We start from the raw sequence: 18,853 nt of genomic DNA, 5'->3' as shown, positions 1-18,853 counted from the left end.
GTGCAAGTCTCATAAATCTACAAGAAATTTTAAAGTGATTGGATGAAAACAAACTATTCAAAGCAAATGGAGAGAAGGGAAAAAACATTAATAGACAGTGTTAAATACGCATATAAGTTAGAACGTATCTTACCTCCATTGGACTAATAAATTCATTCATGCCTCTGTTGTAGACATAAATCATAGCATCGTATAGCCGATTTTCCCAACACATGAGAACTACCTGTAAATAGGAAAAGTTGCTTGGTCCACACAATTGAGCAAATCTCACCAATTACTTTCCTCAAAGCTTTAAGAATGGGGAAGATCTTAAATTCTCTTTCCTAATTTTTCTTATTCCTTCTCTGAAAAAAACTGAAATGGAAGTACTCAAACACAATGCCAGGGTAAGAGCTGTTGTAGGTTCAATGTTACTTTCAACAGTACAATAGCTACTTTTAAACATCCTCCAATGTCTGATTTTATTTCTTCTCTATCCTCCCCCTTTCCATATCCATCTTACCTGTGGTCACTAGTTCTACAAATATTTACTGAACATCTATATTCAGGTCCTCTCCTAGGCACTGGGGATAAAGTGATAGGTAAGACAAACCCAGAACTATTCTCTACCCTGACAGAACTTCCATTCATCCTGGACACTCACCAAAAGAAGGGGCACAAAATGGTGCGTGAATTATGACTTGGGGAAGATATTCAATTACACAAATAGTTCATTTACAAATGTGGTAAGTCTATAAAGGAACTTGACTTGGTCTGGAGTATTCAGAAGGTCATCCCTGAGGGAGCAATATTTAAGTTAGGACCTAACGGATACATGTATGTGAGCCAAAAGCCGATGTGGAAACTAGGGGCCCTGCAGGCAGAAGGAGCAATAAGGATGAGGAATAGAGATGACTTAAGTATAGAGTACCCTATATACTGTTCCTTCGAGAGCTATATTATACTACTGAGTGACAGGAGAAGACGGAAGTGGAAGAGTAGAGGTCAACAAAGGATAATGATAAGGAATAGCCAAAGGGAAAACAAACTACTAGTCTGAGGGAAAATGGAAGTGAGGTGTCATGAGAGTCCTTCTAGACAACGGCATGTTCTGGGACCTCTTCTCTTTTCTCACTTTCCGCCCTCTCAGCCAGTGCCATGATCATACATCTCTTTACAGCTTCAGCCCTAACCTCTCCTCTGACCAATATAGCCAACCATTGACTTGATATCTTCACCAGAATGTCTAGTAGCTATCAAAATAAAATGGCAAAATACAACTCCTGATTTTGTCTCCCAAACTTAGACCTACCCCAGTCTTCCAATCTTCTTAAAGGAATCACTATCCACCTTGTTTTTCAAGCCAAAAAATTAGGCAACAGCCTTAAATTCTCTCTTTCCACACCCTTAGGTCCAATTCATCAGCAAATCAGCTCTACCTCCAAAATGTATCCAAAGTCAGGCCATCTCTCTCCATCTCACCATTATCATCTCTGGCCAGGGCTACCTCCTGGACCAGCTCTTAACCAATCTCCTTGCTTCTTCTGTACTTGGCCCCCACCCCTCATTCTGTTATCTATAGGCAAATCAGAGTGATCTCACTTAAAACCTTTTAATGATTTCCCATAGCACTCAGAATAAAAAGGAAAAATCTGTACCTTGCCCTGAAAGGGCTACCTCTCTCTTTCAACCAAGCTCTGTTTGCCTTTTATCTGTAACTTTTAGCACCCAACGCATATCTTTTTTTTTTGCATTAGCTGTTGTTTTTACCTGTAACAATCTTCTCCTCCAAGATTTTTGCACTACTGATTCCTTCTTGTCATTCAGATTCCAGATTTGATCAGACTCAATGTTACTTTCTTGGTTTTCTATAACTGACCCATCTAAGATAGCCTCTCATTCTCTCTTTATCATACTGCCTGTTTGACTTTTAACATAATACTTGTTTTCGATATTTCTGGCTTGTTTACTTGTTTGTCTGTTTATTGTCAAACTTTTTTTTGCTAATGTAAGCCTTATGATAAGCCTTGTCCACCAGGGTCACTAAAGCATTGGAGGTCATTACAGACTCTAGTGAAAGTAAACCTGAAGAATTATTAGGATGTGAATGAAATGGAAGAAGCAACCTAGAGAATGCTTTCAAGAAATGTGGGAAAGAAAGAGGGAAAGGGGTGGAGGAAGGAAAGAAGGAAGAAAGGAGGGAGGGAGGGAGGGAGGGATCTGGCTGCAAGTGGGAAATGTGATATGGCAGTAGCCAAGGGGGAAGGAGGGGAAGGCTTGATACGGAGAGAAGGGAATCTGATGGAGAGAAGGGAATCTGACGGGGAGATTGGTTTAAACTGTTGTTTTAACATGAAAAAGAATAGAGAATATTTACCTAGTGTTGGAGAAAAAGCTAAAAATGTTGGAAGGAGAAGAAATTAGAAATTTCTCTTATATCAGTAATAGGTAAATAAAGCTAGATTGATAACATGCTCTCACATCATCAGACCTATTGTCAGACATGAAGATTACACCAAATTACCCATATGACAGAAAGGCATATGTAAAGAGGACCTGGCCTTTGCAAACTTACAGCCATTCATAAAGAACTTCCATGAAGAAAACAATAAACATTTTCCAAACTCTTCATTTCCATGTGATTTTGCACATTAAAAACAAACAAAAAACCTTTGGTCCTTCTAAGTTTGTAAGCCACCGTACTTTAGTTCAATAGGACTCAGCACCTTGGTACCTTAGTGCCTTTGCTCAGCATTAGGACTGAAGAGTTAAATGAAGAGTTAAGAGTGAAGTGTCTTAGGTCAAATACATATTGCTCCTCAATTAAGGACTTAAAACTTATTGTGGAGACCTCAGATATACTCGAGGTATATTATCAATGCGCTGGCTGATCATGCTAAGATGTCCTAAAGTTTGCTTCTTATACTATGCTCTGCATTTCAAAACTTAATGTATGAAAGTTATCAACTCTGAACATATAAACTAGCTTTTCAAAAAAATGGCATCATACACTTAAAAGTAAAAATATTCTATTTTTCACGTGGAAGTGCTTATAGTTGAAATTTACTTGCAGATGAAAATTGTAGTAGTGAACAAACAAACTGGTGAAGAAGGATAGGCCAATAAGCATTTGCTGAGCAGCTACCAAATATAAAACCTATGCTAAGAGCTCTGGGGGATGTCAAGGAAACCGAAGACTACTGGCTTGCAGGAGTTCCTAATCTAGCTTTAAGTAATGAGCACTCCTAAGAAATATATTGACAAATATAAGTTTATGAGACCTCTTACCAAAAAGTGCTAAAAAATAATTAGGGTTGATGAAAGACAAAGTAAGGCCCGATGAGTCAGGTAAATATATTCAATAAAGGAATGATGTTTATTCCATAAATTAGTAGACCGCCTATAAACTCACCTGCTGAATGTCTAGGCTGGTGATATCCATATGTACAATGAGGGCTTCCACATTTTCCATCAATTTTTTATCTTGGAAATGAACAATCAAGTCTTTCATTACCTGGGGTGTGATCCCCACCAATTTATCACTTAAAATATATGGTTCAAGGCACTCCAAAAACACTCCTTTGGCCACTGAATTCTCACTTAATTTGTCATACACCTGGCTAAATAGAAGATCCCTGCAACAAATGGGGAAAAATACTTTTAGGAACATTCCAAACACCCATTAAATTCAGTCTATGAAGTATATCTCATCTTTTTCCTGTTTCAACTTACGTGCAAGTTTATTAAAAATAGTAACAATATTTGCAAAGAGCTTTGTATTTTGAAAAATCTCTTATATATACTATCTTAATTCACCCAATACTTTTTACAAATAAAAAATGTTGAAAAAGTTAAACTATTTGCTGAAAATCAGCTAGCTAACAAGTGATAGATTCAGAATTTGCATCAGCCTTCTGACCTAAACCCTGTGCTGAACCCATTATGGCACACTGCTTCTTAAAGACAACATTGATATGGGAGCAGGTAGTACGGAGACTATGATGAAGTAAAAAAAAAAAATTAAATGGACTATTCACAATTTATCCTTTCCTCTTTCCTGGTACCTAAATACTCCCATCTGATCTGCAAGGCCAATCTGCTTCTTTATCTAGTTCTTGCCCTTTGCTTCCCAAAGGGTTTAGGTAGTGATTATTGATGGGAGAGGAAGAAGAAAATGTTCAATGATTTTAAAATATGTCTGAAAACTATTTTATTGCAGAAACAAAAAAACTGTAATTAATCAAATGCTACCACACTCAATAACTGTTTTATTTATTTTGTATTTCTTTTGCAAAGAGTCCAGAAATAATTTTAAAGTTCTATTCACCACAGACATAATCTGAATTTTGTTTTCAATATTTTGAATATTATATAAGCATTGTCCTAAGCTGCTACTTAACTCTTTAAAATTACCATTTTGTCTAACCACAATGTTTCAACATGCTGAAACATCAGAATTTATTTAACTACTCCTGTAATGTATCACTTATTTCCACTATTTCACTATTATGAGTGAGGCCACAATGAACATCTACATATATAGTCTTTCCATTTGGGGGCTTAATTCCTTAGTCATTCTACTTTTAGAAATTTATTTAAAGTAAGAAGATACAAAAAATTTTGTGGCACTTAAAATGTATTACTAAATTATCTTCAAAAATCATCATAGCACCAATTTACACAGCCATCAGTAATGTATAATTTCAACAGTTTCAAAAGACAATTGTCTTTATTTTTTTCCCATATAGTTTAATGTATAAATTAAACAACATCACTGTTTTCAATTCTTTGATGACTGGCAAAATTAAATGTTTTCCATGTTTCCATTTATACAGTGTATTGACTTATATCATTCACTGATTCTTTAATTCTTTTTTCAAATACAAAAACTGTGCTAATTCTACTTACCTGTTAGGATTGACTGATTGTTTATTTATTTATTTGCTAAATGTATAATCTCTATATATGTGCATCATGTCAATTGTGAAAAGTGGTAGATGGTTCATCCACAGGTGTGATCTTTCATGACAAGTTCCACAAAAAGGACAAGGAAGACTCTGAAAGCAATGGGATGGGGTCTTGCCTAATCTGAAGTCCTGGAAGGGGGACCAATGATAAATAGACTGGCTACAACTGCATAGAACCCCATGTTGCTTTTCAATAAACAGTATTTGCAATATCCTGGGGGGAAATCCATATCCATTTATTTTTTTCTCATATCCACAAGTGTAATTCTTGCATCACTTTCCCCCTTACTTTATATTTATCAGAGCATTTTTCATGTTAGTTTCATTGTAATCAACAGTCCCTTACATTTTTTTTTTTTTTTTTTTTGCGGTACGCGGGCCTCTCACTGTTGTGGCCTCTCCCGTTGCGGAGCACAGGCTCCGGATGCGCAGGCTCAGCGGCCATGGCTCACGGGCCCAGCCACCCCGCAGCATGTGGGATCTTCCCGGACAGGGGCACGAACCTGTGTCCCCCGCATCGGCAGGCAGACTCTCAACCACTGCACCACCAGGGAAGCCTGACAGTCCATTACATTTTTGTGATTACCAATTACTAGCCAAGCAAAAGGAACTGAGATTAATGAAGCCTTACTGTAAGAAAGATAAAATAAGAGTAACAAAGTAACTCTTATGAACTTAAAGAAAATGTCCTATTTGCTAGCCCTTGCACTCTGTAATGTGTTGTTAAAAACAACATGCTAGGAAAGATAATTATATATTTCAGCTCAGCACAAAAAGCCCTGGGGAGGAAAACTAAAGAGCTACAAATTCAGTAAAGAGAGCATAAAAGTTGACAAACAAGGCACTCCTGTGACAAACTACAGCATGCAATGCTGGTAAGATTAATGGCAAAACTATATGCTTCTTTCTTAACCAGTAAGAGGCTATCATAAAGAAGCAAGAAAAATGTAACTCAGCAACTCCTATCTGCATCTCTACCTTAAAATAAAAATAAAACAAAATTTTAAGACATGTTCTCGTCATTCTGGGAAAATATTTATTCGATCAACAGAGAAGGAGGGAAAAAGAAAAGTACACACACACTAAAAAAGGTTTTGGCTCTTGTGTTTCTTTCTGTACTTAGGCATTATACTCCAGGGTGCTGACTTTGTTTCCTGGAACGGCTAATGTCAAAACTGATGTTTATCGCTTCGAGCTTAGCCTCCTTATAACCAGTATAATAGAAAAATCCATTCTGAATAACAGAGGGCCAACAAAAAGGTCTTCGACATAACTTCACTTTATATTAATACTCATATTAAAGACATTATTTGGAGTTTATCATACATAACTTCAAATTGATAGAAAAAATGACCAAATTTACTTTTTGCACTATCAATTTTACAATTAGAAAATGTGAAGAACTCAGCTTTGATTATGAGATAATTACAAATTCAGAGACTGTCTGAAGGGAGCAAGAGCATCAATCCTAACACTTGCCTGTACACTAAATATACAACCAGAACCAAATAAACAACCCCCCACTACATATAAGTGGGATTTAATAAATCCAAAGTTGATTTCGGCTGGCCTCTTTATTTATAAAATTTAAAACAAAGTTCAAAAGGATACATGTAAATACATATGAAAAGATGTAAATACACCTGAAACTAACATAACATTTTTAATCACCTGAACTCCAATATAAAATAAAAAGTTAAAAAAAAAAAAGGGCTCCATATGACCTGGAAAATATGACCTTTAGAGACAATCCATTTTTTTTTTTTACCAAATTTCACTTATTTAATTAAAATTTATTGAGAACCTGTTACATGTCTGGCTACTATCATAGATGCTGAATTGTGTGCAAAATGAAAGTTATTTCACTGCTCAAAAAAAAAAGTTCAAATGATCTTCAAGAAATTATGTTCAAAATGCTCTGTTTCCTGATACAAGTATCAGTTTGTAAATATTTCCTTTAAAAAGACATGGCTTAATTAAACTCTGAATATACTGAAAACTACCATACTCTTTAAAATGGTGAATTTTATGGTACGTGAATTATATCTCAACACAGCAGTTAGATAAAATAAAAAAGCCATGGCCCCATTTTTCACCTAGCTTTGATGTTTAGAATTTTAACTTGCAGTTACCAAGAAAATGATGAGAAAAGTCAAAACAATAAGTTCCTCAACCATGGCTGATAATTAAAATCTTTCTGTTTCGCAAATAATAATCCTGATGTTGAACAACAAGGTTAAACAAATACTCTGGCTATCAAAAGGCCACTTCAGGTTCACTTTAGATTTAACAGAAATATTTTTGGTTCAGATTTTACATATAATTCAAGTTATCTGAATAATGGCTTCTTTTTGGATATCTGCTTACAGTGATATAAGCTTGAAGTGGTCAAGATCATCTACATACAGCACCTATTTTGTTTTATAATGGCTTTGAGATATAATTCACACATAATAACATAGCATTTATTTAAGCACTTATTTTTAAACAATGTTCAAAATTATGATTATGGTTCAAGTAAACTCTGGACCTATTTTCAAAATAAACTGAAATTATGGCTACTGTTGTATAAGCAAAATGACAAATCATTAAATATCCTACAAAAACCCTTGAGATATTTTATATCTTTTTCTAGTACTGAAAAAATATATGTGCACTATCAAATTAAAATGAAATTGTGTGAGCAGAGACCAAATTATGAAAATAAAGGTAGATCTTCAGAAACAGAATTTCCTATCGTTTCTGATTTTAAAATATTCACAGAAAGATAATAAAGCCAAATTTTAACCAAAAAAGATGTCCATTACACACTGATCAGTATGCCCTACAGAGAAAAAGCAGTGTGGTTCCTGCCATAGTAAAAAGGATTTTACATTATAAAAGAATTCTTACATATGAATAGAAATACATATATATCCTAGTAATATTATATTACTGCTGGGTATGAAATTCTATAACTTATGATACAGAGGTAACAGTGATCATAGTATAATGATGGTTGTGGTATTGAGTTAAAATTAATTTCAGAGTATGTACTGTGTTTATAATTTAACCCTCATAAGAGACAGTATAATATACGAAAATAAGAGGACTGACTATAAAACCAATGTACTCAATCAGAAAATATTAATATAAAAGGTATCTGGAGGCCAGTATTGAGTGTCTAAGTGACCACCCTAGAAGTGGAAGAAGTTACTTGAAATTGGCTGAGTACTAGATTATGTTTTGTTTGTTTGTTTTAGTTGTTTGCTATTTAATGTAATTACTGATATACTTTTAAATTTATCATTTATTTTTTCTCCTTGTCTTAACTATTCTTAATTCCTTTTGCTCCTTTTGACTTTTTTAAATTGTATTTTTAGTCATGACACCATTTATTACCTTGTTAGTTATATATGTTTTTACTATTATATACTAAGTATGGGTTTAGAGATTACAATCTGCATCTTCAAATTATTAAATTATAATATAAATTAATAAATTTACCACCTTCTAGACAGTGCAAGGACTTTAGAACATTTTAACCTTATTTACCCTTTTCTCCAGTTATGTAGTATTGTTTTCATATATTTTTCTCTTCATTTTTCTTCATGTTTTATTCAATCCTCACACATATTGATTATATTCTATATTCACTTACCCACATATTAGCTTTTCCACCTCAATCATTTTCCTTTTATCTAAAGAACAACTTTTGTTATTTTTTTAGTGCAGGTCTGCTAATGATGAATTCTCTCAGTTTATGTTTCTTAGAATATATTTCTATATCATTTTCAAAAGGTATTTTTGTTGTATATAGAATTCTATATTAATACATGTTTTCTTTCTGTCCTTTCACAATTCTGTTGTCTTTGGTTCCATTATTTCTGTTTAGAAGTAAGCTGTAAGGTTAATTGTTACCATTTTGAAGGGTTTTTTTTCTTTCATAATGACATTAAAGTTTTTTTGTCTTTTGTTTTCAGCAGTTTAACCATGATGAACCTACATGTGTTCTAATTCAGCATTATTCTTAGGGTGTAGCTCTTCACAGCTCAATCAAAAGCCTGGAGTATTCAGCGCCCCTCTTTTTGTGTGATCCTTGAACTCAACTGCAGCAACATCACGAATTGCTCTAAAGTTTTGCTCAGCTTCTCAACCCCTCAGCTGCCATTTTTCAGAGTTGGCAATTATCTCAACAGGAAGAGCCAGCTTCTATGCCTCTCTCCTCTGCCTGGATCTTGGTACCACAGATCCTCATCCCCTTAGTAGCTCTCCGGCGCTTTCATATAAATTTTGTTAACAAATTTTCCAGATTTCCCAGCTGTCCTCATTGCCATTGCTAGAAGCAGAACTCCTATGTGAGACGCTCAGTGCAGTATGCAATGCTATGCCACTGTCACTCTTAGTATAATCAAACTCACAGGTGTAGGCTTGTTATGATTTGTTCTGTTGTGCACCAAGAGTTTTCTTTCTGATAATTTCTGTCTTCCTTTAATTCAGGAAAATTATTAGCCATGTTCTCTAGTCTTTAATTTTGGAACAATGGTCAGGTATATGTTGAAGCTTCTTTTCTATTCTCCTCTCATATTTTCTAAGTTTTTATCTTTGTTTATGCTCTACATTTTGTTCCAGGTAAATCTTTTTTTTTAAGACGGTATCTGTGTTATGCACAATCTGAGCATTCTTAAAAGCAATCTCAACATCACAAATATTTTGAAAATTTAGGAATGTAGAAGAGAAGATTCTAGATGCAAATAGAACCAATTGTCAAAGAAATGGCATAAAGAGAGTGTCCAGTTTAGGGAGAAAGATATCATACTGGAATTAAGTTACATAATTTTTAAATCCCTCTGCTTCAATTGAGTCTAGGGAATTGATCATTTTTAATCTTATTATCTATGGAAACGCTAAGAAAAATTTCAACTCTATTTTTAAGTGTGATTACACTGAAGTATTTAAGAAACACAGAATTTTTATATCTAATAAATCTTTAATCATTGCACGTTTGCAATGGAAGGAAACTGAAAGATGACCTAGACACAAAGAATCAAAGTTGATCAAATGGCCTATTTGACCTCTTTACTCATAAGCTCAGGCCCATATATAGAATCTTAACATTATGATGAAAAAGAAAAGCCAGTATGATGAGAAGTAAGCAAGCACAAGAGCACAGAATCTAGAACACAAAAGGGAACATGTGACCCAATGCCTAGTTCCACAGCCTCAAACTTTCCTACACTGCTGAGGACACTACCCTGTCCCTTCTGCCCCTACTGGAACCCAGAGAGTAGAAAAAGTGGGGAAAGAGACCAGGAGGGGAAAGAGAGTAAGAACATACATGTTGGAACTTCTCCTAAGCAGGAGCAGGATCTAGTACAATCTGGTCTTCAGCCTTCAGAAACAGTCAAGAGAGAAGGAAGCCATACTATTTGCACTATGGTCCAGGAAAAATATCCAATCCTGGATCTAGGAGTATGTGTGTATGACTAGATGGAGGAAGGAGAAAAGGGCCAAGAAGAGCTCAGAAAAGGACCCTTGAGATCTCCCTTCCCCTTGGCAGTCAGGAATATACTATGACTGCTGGTATTTCTGAGATCTCCAAAACAAATACTGTACTCATTTCAGACACAGCCCAGAAAAAAACATGCTAAGGAGTCAGGAAAAATTAAAGGAAAGAAAGAAACTGATAAAAATGAAGAAATAATAAGTAGATTCTAATTTGGTGATAATCTAGACTACATCTTGTCTTCTATGTTGGATGCTCTGATTTAATAAAGAAATTACTTCATTCTCAGCCAGTCAATAGATTAAATAAAGTTGGAAATATTTCCTTTTCAAGTCATGTAAGAAAAGAAAAACTTATCCCTGTAACATTTTGGGGAATAACATATTTCTGAAAGGAAAAAAACCCTTTTTTTTTTCTTTTTCCCTATATAATCCATCTTACAACTGCTCAGGTCATTTCAACTTTATCTCACTGTGAGAGTATTCAAGATTTCAAGTTAATGATCACAAGTCACCCTGCAAACCAAGAGGGAGAATTACTTCATTAATTCAACCATCAGGCTACTCTGTGCCAGGTACCATTTAGGTAGAAATAATCTGTTTTATAAAGATATGCTTTCTTACTCTAAACAAAATTTAATCTCTTAGATATTTTATTTTATCTCATTTATATTATCTCAACTTGAAGATTTAGGTTGGTCCCAGCATTTATTAGTATTAGAAATATCACTACATCTCAATTTCCTTAACTTTACCTCTCTTACACTGTAATTATGAGGATTAAATGAAATAAAATATGTAAAACTGATCCATAAACTATTGAGGCTGCTTTAAAAAATATAAGACAAATAACAAGGAAGTGTAAGTGTAAACCATGAGCTGAAGAGAAAACTAAGTTAAGAACTAGGGTGAGGTTAGTATATCATGGCTCTTAGCTCCCTAGGAAACAATAATTAGCTATACAATTCACTGTCCATCAGCTAAAAGTGAGTTAGCTGTTCAGAAGATACAAAAGTATTTCTGGTACTAACACCTGAGAGAAATTTCTTCCTTGGGCCCTCATAAAGAAGACAATGTTGGGGCTTCCCTGGTGGTGCAGTGGTTGAGAGTCTGCCTGTTGATGCAGGGGACACGGGTTCATGCCCTGGTCCGGGAAGATCCCACATGCTGCGGAGCAGCTGAGCCCATGAGCCATGGCTGCTGAGCCTGCGCCCGTGTACCACAAAAAAAAAAAAAAAAAAAAAAGAAGAAGACAATGTGTAACATAAAACCATGTTTTCAACAACATCCCAACCATGAAGACACAACATATTTCACTGGATAATTACATGTAACACTATAGCTAAAACACTGGAATGAATCTGAGCCCTAAGTAAACAGAAGCTAGAGCTCTTTGTGATTTAATTGAAGGTCTGACATAGCAAATAACTGCCCTCTTGATAACCTTCACTGATACTTTCTAAGTATGATCCAACCTTATATGATTTAGGCCACCTAAATAGACATAAATTCAGGAGTCAAGACAGTGTTGTAGAGGGTTTGGGGAGTATCTGCACTGGATCCTCACAGCTGTTCACCACTGAAAAAGAGGTACAGTCTGGTAGTTTCGAGCAAGAACCCAAGAGCTAGGCTGCCTGCATTAGAATCCCACCTTTGCTCCTCAAAAAAAGTGTGAGCAAGTTTTGGCAAGTTACTTCATCGCATACTGCCTCTTGAACCTCCTATGTAAAATGAAGACAACAATAATACCTACCTCACTGTTATAAAAATTAAATAAGTTGTTATAAAAAATAGATAAATTAAAGTGCTTAGCCGCAAGGCACAGGGATATTAGCTCGGTGCTTTGTGACAGCCTGGAAGTGTGGGATGGGGAGAGTGGGAGGGAGGGAGATGCAAGAGGGAAGACATATGGGAACATATGTATATGTATAGCTGATTCACTTTGTTATAAAGCAGAAACTAACACACCATTGTAAAGCAATTATACCCCAATAAAGATGTTTAAAAAAAAAAAAAAATTAAAGTGCTTAGAACAATACCTGGCATGTAGGAAGCTAACTATTATTGTAAGTATGAAAAATTATGAACTAGCACAGGTTGGTTAATTTATGTAGTTACTATTTAAATGAACAGACCCTAATCAAGAGTTTATTTACAGTGATTTTCTTTAAATGAAGAGGCTCTTAAAAAAGAAGCACAATAAATCTTTCCTTTTTTTGAGTGGTATGAAATATTGTGTTTTAGTGATGGTTCATAAAAGAGCATATATATATAATGCATGAATCATACACTTTTAAGATCTTTAAGTGATTAAGAATTGCTCTTTTGCTATGTTCTTCACCTCCACTATCCTGCCACATAAATACACAGATGATACATCTATATTGGACAAGTTAATTTCATTGGTAAATGGACTGAAAATTCTTAAAGAATCAAATTTCTGTAAATTCATTTTTTAAAATAACCTACTGAGTCAAATTCATAGAATTCATAGTAGTAAATTATTGCTATAATATAAGCAAGAGGCAACTTGGACTCAAAATAATTGAACCTGACAGGCAATGTATACTCACTTTCGCTGCAGCAGAAGGCAGTAATCAACTATGATGGGCACCATATCCTGTAGAGAAACCGTAAAGAAAGCATCAGCACCATATCTCTGTCCAATGGCCCCCTGGTTAGACACAACACATAATGAAAGTAGTCTGCTTCAGATACTGTTAGATTGTTGGGAGAATATAACTTTGTACCATACTTTTGGTAAGCAATTTGGCACTCTGTGTCAAAAGCCTTAAAAATGTGAAAACACTTTTACCCAGTAATTCTATCTGGAAATTTATCCTAAATACATTTAGTAAGAAAAAAAATTTAATGCATTAAGGTATTCACTGCAGCTCTATAATAGAAGAAAGAGGAGAAGGAGGGGGAAGGGAGGAAGACATTGAAATTAAATATACAACATGGGAAAACAGTTAAGTAAATTTGCTATTTAAATATTATGTAGATATTACAAGTTTATAAAGAGTTTACAACATTATAAGAAACATTACATGAAAAATATGTATTTATCTCACAACTTTGTAAAGAAAATCTGCAAAGAAAATATATCAAATTGATAATATAATATAGTTGGTCCCACTGGTGGCTCAGGTGATTAAGGTTGTCCATATTTTGTCACAATCCTCCAAACCATCTATTTTAAGGTTGATTAATTTCTCAGTTTCATAACATTTTGACTGTTTTAAATTCATCATGTATAGACTCATATCAAACGAATGGCAACCCATAATTTTGGTCTTTTTCAAGAGAAACACTTTGAGGGAGGAGAAGTAGCTTATTATGACTAGAACTTGTCAAATACCCAAGCATTCGATTTCAGCAGTACTCTTTCATTTTCTGCTAGCTGAAGAGCAATGGTTTCCTTTTAAAAATCCTGGAAGGCTTAGGTTCTGGGCAGAAGAATATCCCATCAGGAGGGAGAAGACATTATGTGAAAGAGAATACCACATGCTAACACTTCTTTGACAAAACGAACAAAACCTGAGGAACCACTATTATCTGAGAGAGAAGTAAGCAGAAGGACCTATAATCCTAAAAGGCTAACCCTGCCCATCCATCCTGCTTCCTTTATTTATCAATATTCCTCATGACTACATTTATAACCTTACTTAGGTACTTCAAAAACAGGAACTAAAACCATAGATTTGAAAAGTCTCAACCCTGAATGAGAATACATAGAGAGGGACAAATAATCTGCAGAGAAAAAACCTAGAAATACTGAGGAAATTTAACAAACACTCTTTAAAATACACAGCTGAGCTCCCCCAAAACTAGGGGCAATACCCAGGGTTTAAAATTGAAAAAGGAACTACAAACTAAAGCAAGAAGCCCTGAGCCATCACTAAGACTGTCCTATAAATTAGTTGTTCATATAAGAGCTTGGGTTTTAATGCCAGAAACAAACTGAGGCCTTAATTCTTGAAACATAAGGAAGTAAAGCAAAGATCCTCCTAAAAACAGGATTCTTGAAAGGTGTCTCCTTAGTGAAAGGCAATTAGAAAAAACAAAAAACCCTGCCTATATGCATAGGAAGCTAACAAGAAAGGTTGTCTGTCTCTGCCTGGACTCAGTGGGGATAAATCTGCACTCTCCAAGAATCTATAATCAAGATCCTGCCCACAGGTGGATTTGGGATTTGAATTTACACTATCTCCTTAGTATGGGAATAATCAGGCCAAGAAATTAACACAAAAGGTGATCCTTAAAAAAGGATACTCCAGGAGCACTTGAAAGAAAAAAATTCCAGTTCCAGTGCTTAACAGTGCTTTGCTTAACAGGCAAAATAAGACCTCCTGATAAAGCCCCCAAAAGATGTGCCCAAAATAAAAAAGTTTAAAGCACTTCATGAAATAACATACCATAAGTTAATGTCAGCAGAAACTACAAACAGCAGGGGAGACCCCGAAAACTTCAAATACTATAATTATCAGGGAGAAATTATTAAAGTATATTTAGAATTATTAAAGGCATAAAATAAGGAATTAAGTGCCTATCCTAGCAGTAAGTACTAAGGATATACTATAGGGATAATGGAGAGTGTAACCATCAGATTAATACATGTAGACAAATCACTCTGTTGATTCTATGATGGGAGGATCTGGAAAATCAAGACTGAAGATAGGTGGCTAGTATAGTAGTCCAAGATGGAAACAGGAGACCAAACTAGGGTAGTGAGAGTAGGCATAAAAAACAGCAGATAGTATCAAGCACTGTTTATAAAGTAAAACTGTAGAGGTTGGTGACAGATTGGTTATGGGTTGGAAGGCATAGGCAGGAGTCTAAGAAACTCCTAAATTTCTAGTTTGAGTGATGGCTGGATGAAGATTTCATGAAATGAAATAAGGAATATGGGAGGAGGTGTTAGAAGGAAGAAGCTAAACATAGTTTGGGCTGTCATAGCTCTGAGGAACATCTTTACTTCGATATTGAATAGTAAGAAACTGGATATAGTAATCTGAAACATCTGGGTTAGAATTACACACTTCTAAGTCATGAAAGGAAATTTTGTACATGAATAAAACCGTCCAGGGATAATAAAGATAAAAATCAGTGAACAGTGGATTACATCTTGAGGAAGACCAATATTTATGATATGGTCAGCGGATGGAAACAAAATCCAACTCAGGAACAGTCACAAAGTTTTAAAAATCAGAAGACCACACAATCATAGATATCTACAGGATACAGAATTTTAAAAAGGAAGGAGTGATCATCACTGTTTAATATAGCATTGAGAATGAATAAGATGTGAAAGTTTTATTTTATTTATAAATTAGGATATCACTGGGATCTTTAGAAAGATGGTGTTTTATCTTCCTCATTAGATCGTAAGCACAGTAATGGGTGATATGCAGCTTGCAGAGAATTGGGGGGAGAAAGGTGAGAGGGAAAGAGGGAGGAAAGGGGGAGGAAGAGAAAGGGAAAGCATCAATGTATGTGTAATTAGAATCCCTGAATAAGAAAACTAAAACAGGGAGTTTAGGAAGATGGCAGAAGAGTAAAACGTGGAGATCACCTTCTTCCCCACAGATACATCAGAAATACATCTACACGTGGAACAACTCCTACAGAACACCCACTGAACGCTGGCAGAAGACCTCAGACCTCCCAAAAGGTAAGAAACTCCCCACATACCTGGGTAGGGCAAAAGAAAAAAGAAAAAACAGAGAAAAAAGAATAGGGACAGGACCTACGCCAGTGGGTGGGAGCTGTGAAGGAGGAAAGGTTTCCACACACTAGGAAGCCCCTTCGCGGGCGGAGACTGCGGGTGGCAGAGGGGATAAACTTCGGAGCCATGGAGGAGAGCACAGCCACTGGGGTGCGGAGGGCAAAGCGGAGAGATTTCCGCACAGAGGATCCGTGCCGACCGGCACTCACCAGCCCGAGAGGCTTGTCTGCTCACCCGCCGGGGTGGGCGGGAGCTGGGAGCTGAGGCTCGGGTCTTCCGTCGGATCGCTGGGAGAGGACTGGCAGCATAAACACAGCCTGAAGGGGTTAGTGCACCACAGCTAGCAGGGAGGGAGTCCGGGGGAAAGTCTGGACCTGCTGAAGAGGCAAGAGACGACTTCTTCCCTCTTTGTTTCCTGGTGCGTGAGGAGAGGGGATTCAGAGCGCTGCTTAAAGGAGCTCCAGAGACGGGTGCAGGCTACGGCTAAGAGCAGGGACCCCAGAGATGGGCATGAGACGTTAAGGCTGCTGCTGCCACTTCAAAGAAGCCTGTGTGCGAGCACAGGTCACTATCCACACCTCCACTCCCGGGAGCCTGTGCAGTCTGCCACTGCCAGGGTCCCATGATGCAGGGACAACTCCCCTGGGAGAACACACGGTGCACCTCGGGCTGCTGCAACGTCACGCTGGCCTCTGCCGCCGCAGGCTCTCCCCACATCCGTACTCCTCCCTCCCCGCCAGCCTGAGTAAGCCTGAGCCCCCCAATCAGTGGCTCCTTTAACCCTGCCCTGTCTGAGCAAAGAACAGACACCCTCAGGCGACCTACATACAGAGGCGGGGCCAAATCCAAAGCTGAACTCCGGGAGCTGTGCCAACAAGGAAGAGAAAGGGAAATTTCTCCCAGCAGCCTCAGGAGCAGCGGATTAAATCTCCACAATCAACTTGATGTATGCTGCATCTGTGGAATACCTGAATAGACAATGAATCATCCCAAATTGAGGAGGTGGACTTTGGGAGCAAGATATATTATTTTTTCCCCATTTCCTCTTTTAGTGACTGTGTATGTGTACACGTCTGTGTGAGATTTTGTCTGTATAACTTTGCTTTCACCATTTGTCCTAGGGTTCTGTCCGTCCGTTTTTGTTTTTTACTTAAAAAATTTTTTTTTCTCCTTATTTTTATTTTAATAACTTTATGTTATTTTATCTTACTTTATTTTATCCTCTTTCTTTTTTTCTTTCTATTTTTTCCCCCTTTTATTCTGAGTTGTGTGGATGAAAGGTTCTTGGTGCTCCAGCCAGGTGTCAGTGCTGTGCCTCTGAGGTGGGAGAGCCAACTTCAGGACACTGGTCAAAAAGAGACCTCCCAGCTCCACATAATATCAAATGGCGAAAATCTCCCAGAGATCTCCATCTCAACATTATCACCCAGCTTCACTCAACGACCAGCAAGCCACAGTGCTGGACAACCTATGCCAAACAACTAGCAAAACAGGAACACAACCCCACCCATTAGCAGAAAGGCTGCCTAAAATCCTAATAAGGCCACAGACACCCCCAAAACACACCACCAGACGTGGACCTGCCCACCAGAAAGACAAGATCCAGCCTCATCCACGAGAACACAGGCACTAGGCCCCTCCACCAGGAAGCCTACACAACCCACTGAACCAACCTTAGCTACTGGGGACAGACACCAAAAACAACGCGAACTACAAACCTGCAGCCTGCAAAAAGGAGACCCCAAACACAGTAAGATAAGCAAAATGGAAGACAGAAAAACACACAGCAGATGAAGGAGCAAGGTAAAAACCCACCAGACCTAACAAATGAAGAGGAAATAGGCAGTCTACCTGAAAAAGAATAATGATAGCAAAGATGATCCAAAATCTTGGAAATAGAGTAGATAAAATGCAAGAAACATTTAACAAGGACCTAGAAGAAATGAAGAGGAAACAAGCAATGATGAACAACACAATAAATAGAATTAAAAATACTCTAGAAGGGATCAATAGCAGAATAACTGAGGCAGAAGAACGGATAAGTGACCTGGAAGATAAAATAGGGAAATAACTACTGCAGAGCAGAATAAAGAAAAAAGAATGAAAAGAACTGAGGACAGTCTCAGATACCTCTGGGACAACATTAAATGCTCCAATATTCAAATTATAGGGGTCCCAGAAGGAGAAGAGAAAAAGAAAGGCACTAGGAAAATATTTGAAGAGATTATAGTTGAAAACTTTCCTAATATGGGAAAGGAAATAGTTAATCAAGTACAGGAATCACAGAGAGTCCCAAACAGGATAAATTCAAGGAGAAACATGCCAAGACACATATTAATCAAACTATCAAAAATTAAATACAGAAAACATATTAAAAGCACCAAGGGAAAAACAACAAATAACACACAAGGGAATCCCCATAATAGATGTGGCACATATATACAATGGAATATTACTCAGCCATAAAAAGAAACGAAATTGAGATATTTGTAGTGAGGTGGATGGACCTAGAGTCTGTCATGTGGAGTGTGGTAAGACAGAAAGAGAAAAATAAATACCGTATGCTAACACATATATATGGAATCTAAGAAAAAAAAAACGGTCATGAAGAACGTAGGGCTAAGACAGGAATAAAGACACAGACCTACTAGAGAATGGACTTGAGGATATGGGGAGGGGGAAGGGTAAGCTGTGA

General features: G+C 36.8%; 1 protein-coding gene across 5 annotated transcripts in view; it reads right to left on the bottom strand.

Annotated features, from left to right (window-relative positions):
* Positions 1–18,853, bottom strand: part of VPS8 (VPS8 subunit of CORVET complex) — a 282,062-nt gene that overhangs the window by 177,010 nt on the left and 86,199 nt on the right. For all 5 annotated transcript variants that reach the window (XM_024768391.1, XM_024768418.1, XM_024768398.1 and 2 more), the window contains 3 exons: positions 13,004–13,050; positions 3,392–3,614; positions 134–223 (listed from right to left, as the gene is read on the bottom strand). In XM_024768391.1, coding sequence (XP_024624159.1) covers positions 134–223; positions 3,392–3,614; positions 13,004–13,050 — 360 coding nt within the window. The remainder of the gene's footprint in view (positions 1–133; positions 224–3,391; positions 3,615–13,003; positions 13,051–18,853) is intronic.

Source organism: Neophocaena asiaeorientalis, unplaced genomic scaffold (assembly GCF_003031525.2).
Source record: "Neophocaena asiaeorientalis asiaeorientalis breed wild unplaced genomic scaffold, Neophocaena_asiaeorientalis_V1.1 scaffold225, whole genome shotgun sequence".
Classification (NCBI taxonomy): Eukaryota; Metazoa; Chordata; class Mammalia; order Artiodactyla; family Phocoenidae; genus Neophocaena; species Neophocaena asiaeorientalis.
Note: the sequence above shows the minus strand (reverse complement) of the source record. Positions and strands in the feature narration are given on the sequence as shown.